This window comes from Quercus robur, chromosome 4 (genome assembly GCF_932294415.1).
Source record: "Quercus robur chromosome 4, dhQueRobu3.1, whole genome shotgun sequence".
NCBI classification, from domain to species: domain Eukaryota; kingdom Viridiplantae; phylum Streptophyta; class Magnoliopsida; order Fagales; family Fagaceae; genus Quercus; species Quercus robur.
Genome location: NC_065537.1, coordinates 40,338,619 through 40,349,422, shown reverse-complemented (window position 1 = coordinate 40,349,422; position 10,804 = coordinate 40,338,619). Strand labels below are relative to the sequence as shown.

General features: G+C 32.1%; 1 protein-coding gene across 1 annotated transcript; it reads right to left on the bottom strand.

The window, feature by feature from the left end:
- Positions 1-2,009: 2,009 nt before the first annotated feature.
- LOC126721862 (F-box protein At3g07870-like) lies at positions 2,010-3,011 on the bottom strand. The gene has a single exon (XM_050424938.1). It carries the CDS (start codon positions 3,009-3,011, stop codon positions 2,010-2,012), a length of 1,002 nt encoding a protein of 333 aa, XP_050280895.1.
- Between the last annotated feature and the right edge of the window lie 7,793 nt (positions 3,012-10,804).

Here is a 10,804-nt window from a genome sequence, read left to right as displayed (position 1 = left end):
AAGAGTTTCTTCCTTTGTTCTCTAATGAGAAGTGAGAGAGTGTCTTTTGAAGAAACCAAGAGAAAAGAGAAAAGGAAAAGAGTTGGGATGAGAGAGAAAGAAATCTTTCTTTAGCCCCTTTTTTATTTTTATTTTTTTTAAGAGAGAATAATGATTTGGAGTTGCTATTATGCTCTCTAGGTCAAGAGAGCTATTGTAGCAACTCTAAAAAAATATTTAGAGTTTAAAGGGGTTGTCGAAGCTTGTATTTTGTGTGTTTGCTCTCCAGAAATAGGTTTGGACAGCCTAATCGAGATCCTCTAAGAAATGCCAAGAACCAGAAAAAGAGCTCCACATGGTTCTTATTCATGTCACATCCTTCTAGAGATGAAAACAAATCTAAAGCAAGAAGGAATTGAAATGAAGCAAAAGGCTAAGTTGCTTAGAAGCACAAGAATGAGAAATCAACTCTTCAAGAGAACTCTCTTAGAAACTAGCACTTAGGCTAAAATCTATATTCTCATCTAAAAACTAAGTAATCTATACATCTCTTGGCTTGTTCATAATTGCTAGCTCAACTGCCATAGACTCCAACTAATCATCACATGGCTATTTGCTAACTAACTACTAGCCATTTTTGTTATAAGATATTATCTGCTCTAATAGATTGTAACTAACTAACGGTTAATAAGCTCAATACACTCTAAGGCATGAAGTTACTGCATCATCTAGCCACCCTGTTTTGCTCTTAGTGAACTTACCTTTGACCAAGTTAATGACCTCAACAAAAGCTAGGCTCAAGTAGAAGTCAATGGACAAAGAGAACCAAGAAAAATAACTGGAAATGGATCTCATCCTAGCAGGAGATTCCATATATAAAAAACTGTCAGACCAACCAATGTAAACATATGTCTTGCACATTTATTTGTTTGCATGAAGGATACTTTAAATACCAGAATACATTCACTTGAACTTTGGAAAAAAAAAAAAAAAATTGCACAAACACAACTGTAGATGTAGCAATACCTACAGGCATGCAACCAACCAGGCTTCAACCTGTATAGGAAAAAGGAGCATTTAGTACAGGATTAAAGAACTTGGTTATATATATATATATATATATTTTTTTTTTTTTTTGCTGTATTTCTTTAACACTCTCAAGTGCCATTGGGAATTCACAGGTTGTAGAATACCTCCAAACATCAGATCAATTCCTGGGAATAGATCAACGAATCCCACATTTATCTGTTTCCTCACTAGAATAAAAGCCTATTCACATATATTCTCAATTAAGAAGTGAAAATTTTCCTCCTTGTCCTTCCCTGAACAAAGAGATATTAGACCCAATTCATTTTCTTTTCTTTCCTGCTTTCCAATATATTGATTTTGAAGTGTTTGGTTTTCTAGAATTTTGCTCAAGACGTAAATTCATAAGATTGTACCAACTAGTTGATGTCCATACTCAAAGTCAAATATAGTTCAAAATTATCCTTAGATTGACACACAACTAGAACAGTATAAGGATGCATCATCAACCGGATTTTACCATTAATGCCCAGGGGAAAAGCCAATGAACGTCAAAGCCTAACAGATATGTACTTCTTAAATTCTTCCTCTTTAGCCAAACCAAAAAATTCAGTATGCTCATTCCATAGCACTATAGACTATAGAATGTTTCTTTAGGATAAACAGCACAACAGACCAATAGAAAGACAATGTTTAAGCAGCGGAATGTACTTGTTGATTAACATGAGCTGACAATAAACATGAGATCGAATCCATCTAAGGAAAACATGATAAAATCTCATATATATCTATGACTCTTAGAGAACAGAGATAGAATGATATCGCAAGATCAAGTGATACAATAAATATCAAATGCAAATATCAAATACTAATATATAATAGCCACAACCACAAAAGGATGATACGAATCCGGTACATAAAAAGAGAAAAAATAAAATAAAAAATGCTTTTCAAAATACTAACATGCCTACTGCAACAGGTAAAAGCATGAAAAGGGTTTCAATTCATCCATACCACTTCTCAGTAAATTCCACATTTACACCATCAAGTAAAGCAAGGTTCTCCATGTAACCATCCATAGCTAAAACATTTTCACCTTTAATACTAGTAGCCTTCTCATGTAGAGTTTCAGGGTCAATTAAAACATACTTGTTTTTCAATCTGGACCTCTTTGTCTTCTTATAATTCTTTTGAATTAGAAGTGGACCATCCTTGGTGAAACCAATCAAACGAGTCAAGATTTTATTCGATACAACAAAAATTGTATTTTCAGCTGATACAACACAAAGTTTATTCCAAGATTCATGCACACCATACTTCATCATCACCCATATGGAGATCAACATGCCATGTGGTTGTTCTCCCAATATAGATAAAGCCAGTTTCCCCTTGAATGATATAAGACACTTCTGTTCTTTAAAGGAACCACGTTCAACATCAGGCAGCGGTAGCTCATTGAATTTCTCACTATTGACATCAAACGACAATATCATTCTAGTATTGCGCATCCCTTGTCCTTCTCCTCTTCTTTCCATCCTAACAAGCATCCAATGCAAATGTCCACTAACAAATGGGGATGGCATATCAGAGTTAATTTGGTAGTACACAACATTGGGACTCCACGAGATTACTATTTCCCATGAATCCAAACTTAATGTGTACACCATAATCATGGGTTTATGATAATCAAACCAAATCCTCACAACCTTGTAGTCATTATTTTGGGAATCATAAGCAAATCCGAGTGTACGACGTCGATGGGGTTTCAAATTAGTACAAGAAGGTAACGTCTTGAATTTTCTAATGCTGGGGTTCCACAAGTACATATCAGCGTCCAAATTCCAGAGACACAACAAGCCATTGCATGAACCCACAAAGAAAGCAACTCCAGACTCAAAACTGAAGGGAATTTTTAACTCAGATATACTTTCAAAGGTGCGGTCGCAAGCGACCGTACAGACTTCACTTTTACGAGGAGAATTGAAAAAATTCATATCCTTCCCCATGTGTATGACATAGCCATCATCATCATCATCATCATCGTGATTGTTAAGGTAGCGGGTGGAAATGAAATTTGAAATGAATTTGGGGCCATTGATGTAAGATTTCCATGATTAACAAACGCACCTGAATCTTAGGAGCGATTTCAATATGGAACACAATGTCGTATGGGAGATGATGTTCTTTCCGACGTCGGAGGATCGGTTGATGTTGTCGAGCTTCTTTCGCTTGGGCCATTTTTTTTCAATAGAGAGAGTGGCTGTGTTTTGCTGCGTTTGGTTTGGTTTATTAGAGCATCCACAGCAGTGAAGCTAAAAATTTAGCAATTTAGCTCTACCAAAAGTTACTTTATCTATTTTACCTACACACATGCTGAAGTAGTGGATCTATTTTAGCTTTCAACACAATAAAATAATATAAATATCACAATAAAATAATTTATCTCACAACAATAAAATAATCCATCTCACTACAATAAAAACACCACAAACCGATCCACCACCACGGCCAACCAAGAACAACCACCCACAACTACCCAACAACAACCAACAAGCCAAGAACAACCACACAAAACCACCACACAAACACCCACAACCACTGCCAAAAATCGAAATTAGCCAAAACCCACCATACAAATCACCACCAACACAGCCACACCACCACTGACCCACAAAACTCAGCCACCATGAAACTTAGCCTCACTCCTCTACCTTACTCTCCTCTCCAAATTGATCTCCAACGACGATCTCAATCTCCGACCGCCATGTCCTCCGATCACCGCCTCCAAGCTCCTTTATCAAAATCGAGTGAAGAACTCGCCGACGAGTCCGATTTTGAAAAAATCATCTCTTCCAACAGTCTCGTCTCTATCTATGGCTTCGGTTCCCTCCTCTCTGATAAGATCGATCAAACTGCACTTTCATCACGATCATCATTATCGCACTTTTTTTTTGAACTTTGATCATACGGCCAATATTTCTTTGGCGAACCAAAGAGAAGCGCGAGGAGTACATTTCCTGATTTGATCAACTTCAGAGTTATGAGCCTTAACGGTTTTTGGCGAAGCAGAGAGTGGATGAGGGAGAGAAAAAAAAATGAGAAGGAAAGAGGAAGAAAGAAGAGAAGCTGGAGAGAGAGAGAAAATGAAAGAAAGAGAAAGTATTTTTTTAATGGAAGAGGAGAGAGAAATTTAATAAAATAATATATTTTTTTTTAGCTCTCATGAACAGTGCACATCTATTTATAGATGTGCATTGTAGCAATGGAGCTAAAAAAAATAGATTTAGCTCCACTATTGGGTGCTGATTTTGGGGTTCGAGGAGCTAAAATATAGCAATATAGCATTATAGTAGCACTGCTGTGAATGCTCTTATGTATATAGACTTATTTTTTAAAACTCTAAATACGTGTTTTTTAAACACTTCATTTTGATTCTATAAAGATTAAAAAGAAAAAGTCCATATTTGCCTGAGAACATTACAATATTATCCATTGTCACTAACGTAATTAACAAAGAAACGGCTTTTGTCCAATGCATCATGTTAGGATATGGATACGTGCGCAATGCACTGATGCAAACTTGACCCAATTAACAAAATTGGAAATTTTAGATAAAGTCGGCTCAATATAATTAGGGCCTAAGGCAAGAATTTTAGGAGTGTCAATTAAATGAATTTATTTAATACTAATGAAGCTAAGGTTAATTTCATGAATCATAAAATAATTTTATGAATCAATACTAACCAAGCAAAAGTTAATTTTTGATAGAATATGTTTATGATTTTCAATTGGGTAGAGTTTTTATTTATTTATTTTTAATATATAATATTTTGGAGGTCTTTTGGAGGTGAAGAAAATAGTACACAACTATTTTTATTTATTTATTTATAAACCATATATCATCATACAATCTTGGATAATGCTAAATTTACTATAAACTTTACTACATAAAACACACAAATTGAAGAGACAATAAATGTGATGTGATGTGGCAATGGATGTGATTGGTAGACTTCAACTAAGGTGTGCATAGGTTGAGGGGTTTTTTCAATCCATCCTACACGATCGAGTTGAAAAAAAAAAAATCAACCCAACCTAACTCATCACTAGAGTCTGACCTAACCTAGATGGATCGGGTTGCAGCAATGGGTTGGACATATGAAAAAAGGAGCATTAGAACAACAAATTTATAAGATTACCAACACAACTAACGACAGATTTACTAATCAAACCTGAGCATAGCACCAAACCAATACAAAATTTTTGATTAGTAGATCAAACCAACACAAATAAAAGCATATTTACAATCTTATAAATCGGTTGGTAATTCATCAAACCAAAAGAGTAAATAAAAAAAATCATATAATATATATTTAATATAGGTGGGTCAAGTTGAATTAGGCAGATTTGTGAATCTACTGACCTACATTGAACCCACTAAAAAAAATTGGCAACCCAACCCAATGGGTTGAGTTGGATTGGGTCAATTTGGGAGGATAGATGGGTTCCACACACTCCTAACTTTAACTACCTAATAAATAAATGTTTGAATTTTTTTTTTTTTTTTTTTTTTTTTTTTTTTTTTTTTTTTTTTTGTGATTGGAGACATATAAATTTTGTAATATCTCTAACATCATTCTACAATTTTGGTGCTTTTATAATAAAATGGGGCCTTTTTTGTAAAAGGATTAAATCTTTTAAAAATTGGGCGCTTTAGGCCTAAGCCTAAGTTGCTTAGGCCTTGAGCCACTTGTGAATTTAGGCTGCAGTCAACTTAAGATGCTTTGCATGCATTGATTTTCAAGTTGGATGTTTGAAAACTTCATGCTCTACCGTGAGGGAGTGTATTGAGATTCAATTCTTATAAGATCACAAATTTTGTGTCATAACTTTTAACATAATCAATCCATCACTTTGTTTTCATCGCTCACAATTAATCATTTCGAAACTGCGAAAAAAAAAATTGTGGCATAAAGGTCATGTCCACAGACATTCTCATTGAGATTAGCTTCATTTCAAGAGAAGATTCCATGGTTATCATGTTGTTATTTCAATTCAAGTTGTTTTATCTTCACCTTATCTTTACCTTATCTCTTTTATATATTATCTCATTTATTTGACTTTATTTTGATACACTTTATAGCGACTGCAACAGATTATATTTAAATAGATCAAGATTATCTAGAATTATTAGGGAATTCTACTAGATAGAGTTCCTTTAATTTTGACATTTCTTTTATAATAAATGGTCTAAATTATGACATGTCATCAATCTAATAGCGAAATTCCTAAAATATGATTTTGCAGAACAACTAAAAGATATTAACATCTTAAGCTTATGAAAGTGAACACCGTGAAGACATATTATTCATCCCCTCTCTTCACAACCTACCTTTCGTGTGTGTTTATGTGTGTATATATAAATAATATTAAATTTGACATTATAGTAAGTTCATACAACATGTGACCAAATAAGGGATACTATTAAGTTCATACTATACTTATAATATCGAATAATTATCATAGAAAAGAAGTTGCTAACATTGTGATTATTGATAAATTTATTCAAATAAATGACAAGTTTTAATATATATTAATAGTTTTTTTGGATTGAATAATGTCAAAGATATTTCCATTTAATTGTGTTGATAATAAAAGTCTTTTTCAAAATAAAAATAAAAAGAATTGATAATTAAGGTGGTCATTGAGTAGATATTGTTAAAGTTAAACCACCCCTCCAAATAAGTAAGGCCTCACTCTTTCTAATTAAAAGGGGGGGGGGGGGGGGGGGGAGGGGGTGCTCCCGATTGAAGTGGAAAGGTCCGTGCTCATTCTAAAAATATAAATACCTATTATTTAGGGCCAAAATGGCCAAATACCATCTTTGGCCTAAATGTTTAGCAATCTACCATTATTCTTGAAATATTTTGGAGAGTACCACTATTTTGAAACTTGAGTTTGTGAAACTCGAGTTTCACATGTAACTTGAGTTTCAAAAGCTTGATTTTTATAAAAAAATGCCACAGTGGTCCCGCTGACCTGGAATTTTTTAATTATAAAAATTTGAAAATAGAACTCAAGTTCTAAAATCCCGAGTTTCACTTTACAATTCATACATTAGATCCACCTCTATTGGGCTGGGAAAGGGACAACAAGTAGTAGGAGTGTTTGCGGTGTGGTGCGGTTTAGAGTTTAGCCAAAATCATAACCGCACTGCACCTCATTTTTACGGTCACATGTGTGGTGTTATGTATAAGATGTGGTTTGAAGTCAATATATTTTTCAAATTTTGGGCTTTTTCTACCCAACCCAAAACTAATTTTTCCCTTTGTTTTGGACCAAGTTTTAAACTATTGAGCTAGTTTTTCTTTATTTTGGGTTGGCTTTTCTAGTCAACACTTGCTAAGGTTATCAAACTTTTTTTTTTTGAAAACTAGGGTTATTAAACTATTAATAATATATTTAATATTAAAAATAAATAAATATCTTAATTTATAAAGAGGGTGCAGTGCGGTGTGGTTTGTGCGGTTTTTTTAGTATAAAACTACTAACTGCATTACACCATGCGGTGCGGTGCGGTGCACTGTTACTTGCAATGTGGTGCGGTTATGCCATTTTGCGAGCGGTTTTGGTATGGTTTTTGTGATTTATGTGGTCTGGTGAACACCCCTTTGTGAGAGACCGAAAAATTTGGGTGCTCTCAAAAAAGAGATTTGGGTGCTTTTAAGGGCACCTCTCTTTTTGGGTATATGGTGTGGAGTCGCCACTTATTTTTTATACAAAAAATAAGAAAAAATAAATGCAAATTACATGATCAAAATACTTCATTGTCATTGATTGAATAAAGAAAAGTACAACTTTGGTAAATTAACCTTACAAGACTTTGGGTCCTAGTTACAATCTATGCAAAAGAATACAAAACTTTGGTCCTAGTTACAATCTACCAAAATTAAAAGACAAAATACTAATCTACCTATCCAAAAATCCAAAGCTCGGGGGTTAGTTTAAGGAATGGGAAGGTGTTAGGCACCCATTCTGTCCAGATAGAGTCTGGTCTTCTAAACTTTAATGACCAATATACCATTTTTTACATGATTTTGAATAATATGTTGAACACACATGACAGAAAATAATTTAAATAAATTTTCCTTATGAATAATGTCCTCTTTTAAAAAAGAATATTCATATCTATTTTGAAAATAATAAAATTGGATTTGATTTGAAAAACCAAATCTGTGTAAAAGAAATAATAAGATTTTTTTGTCAAAAAGGATTAGATTTATCTTTGTGTAAAATTAAAAAGGTGATTTTATCAAGAAGAATCAGATTTGTTTTTATGTAAAAGAAAGAATAAGATTTTGGTTAAAAAGTACTCCCTCCGTCCCACTTTGTTTGTCCTGTTTGAAAAGTCAAATATTTTAAGGGAACATCATTTATTGTCTTGTCTGCCTTATAAAAATGTATAAGTTTACAAAATTACCTTTAAATAAATTTATTAGCTTTTTTTTAAAAGGAGTTATTCTTAATGAGGCTTAGGGGTATAATAGGAATATTAGTAAACTAATAACTTTTATTTTTAGAAACAGGACAATATTTTGGGACATCCCAAAATGGAATAGAGGACAAACAAAGTGGGACAGAGGGAGTATTAGATCTATTTTGTGTGAAAAATTCGATTTGTAAATCAGATCTATTTTTATGTAAAAGGAATTTAAAAAAAAAAAAACTTTTTGTTAAAAAGTATTAGACCTGTTTTGTGTAAAAAAAAAAAAGGATTTGTAAAAGAAAATCAGATCTGTTTTTATGTAAAAGAAAGAAAAAGATTTTTTTTAACAAGGATCCACATTCATAAGATAAATTTATCATACATGCATCATATAATAATAAAAGACAAGACTGCAATCTAACTTTCAATTCCTTTTTTTAAATTTCAAACTCTGCAATTTCGTAACAAAGAAAACTTTTTCTAAAAAAATCAAATCTGTCTTTAATGAAAATACAGATTAGTTTTTGTGTTAAAAAAAGACAGATCTGTATTTAATGAAAAAACAGACCAATTTTGCCCTAAAAAATTTAGATTTGAAAAATACAGATAAGTTTTTGAGATTTAAAAAAATTAGATTTGAAAATATAGATCAGTTTTGAGATTTAAAAAAATCAAATCTGAAAAATATAGATAGTTTTTTAGCTAAAAAAAAATCAGATCTAAAAAATACAGATCAATTTTGGAGCTAAAAAAATAAATCTAAAAAACACCGATCAGTTTTGTGTTAAAAAATCAGATTTGTATTTAGTGAAAATACAGATCAGTTTTGGGTAAAAAAAAAAATCAGATTTGTATTTAGTGAAAATACAGATCAATTTTGGGTTTAAAGAAAAAATCAGATCTGTTTTGAGTTTTTTAAAAAATTAGATCTAAAAATACATATCAATTTTTTTAGTTTTCATAAAGAATTTTGTTAGTCATTGCAGATTTTGAAACTTAAGAAAAAGAATTACAATAAACAATCACCTAAGCATATGTTAAAGAGAATTCTAGCAACATATTTAAGCATGGTAATTATATATCAAGAACAAAACATAATAAACATGCTAAACATATTCATGCATCAAAAAATAACAAAAAAATTAATGAAAGAAGAAAAGAAAGAAGAAAAACAGAATACCTCTTGCATGAGCGTGCTCTTTTAATGAATGAATATTTTACAAATCTAAGAAGTTTGTTCACCTCTTTGAGGTCTAAAATACCTTACTTACAAAAAAGATGTTCCTAAAGCAAAAGCTCTCCAGAATGTGTTTAACGTAAGGGGAATTGAAAAGTCAAAAGAGAAGAGCCCTAGAAAGAGGGGGTCAGAAAGAGTGTTGAATGTAGAGAGGCCTCCCCTATTTATAGAGGTTGGAATGCTTAAAAAAATGAGCAAAAAAATGTATGGGGAAAATTCCTAAAAAAAAGGAGATTTGGATAAGACTAAGCTAATTTTTCAGATCCAAACAGCTTCAGTATTTTGATCATATCGTTTTACTCAAAATTCAAATTAAGATGAAATTTTGATAGCGTTTTACTCAGAACTTCAGTGCTATAGTGCTTTTACCTTAAATCCACATATGGTCCCATTAGTGGTGGCGTTAGGAATTTAGGTTGGAGGAGCAAGATTAAAAGACAAGATTGAAAGTAAAAAATTAATCTAAAAATATTAATCAATATTAATAACAAAATAAATAAACAACTTATGATAATGAAATTTTCATATAGAATCTACTTTAATTTATTTTTTCACACTTAGCTTATTTTACTCAATTGCCCTTGACGATTTTTCATGTTTTGAAATTGTTGCATGATTTATTCACACTCAATAGTCATGAATATATTTTTCTCAATATATGTGACTAAGCAATCATTCACCCATTAATCTCCTATTCGATTGCGTAATCGATTTTTAATTATGTTCATTGCTGAGAAAGCTCTTTCAATAATAACTGTTGTGTACGATTTTAGACCCCTTAAAACACAACCGGATTAACCTAGTTAATTAGCCAAATGATTACTTAGTCAAATTATTCAAAGTTAGGTTAACACAAATATATCATATCATGTAAAGCAAAGGAAAATAAATAACACAAATATATGATGACCCAGGAAAACCAAACCGGTTAAAAACCTAGGGAAGATTTAACCTAGCTATGCTCAAGGTAAAACAGATTTACTATGAAAGAATTAAAGTTTACACAATAGCGACTTAGACCACTAACATCCTATTGTTACCTTAAGTAGGAAACTTACTACCATGACCACGTGACA

Coding starts and splice junctions, on each gene's coding strand:
- LOC126721862 (XM_050424938.1), bottom strand. CDS start 3,011: ATGGGGAAGGATATGAATTTTTTCAATTCTCCTCGTAAAAGTGAAGTC.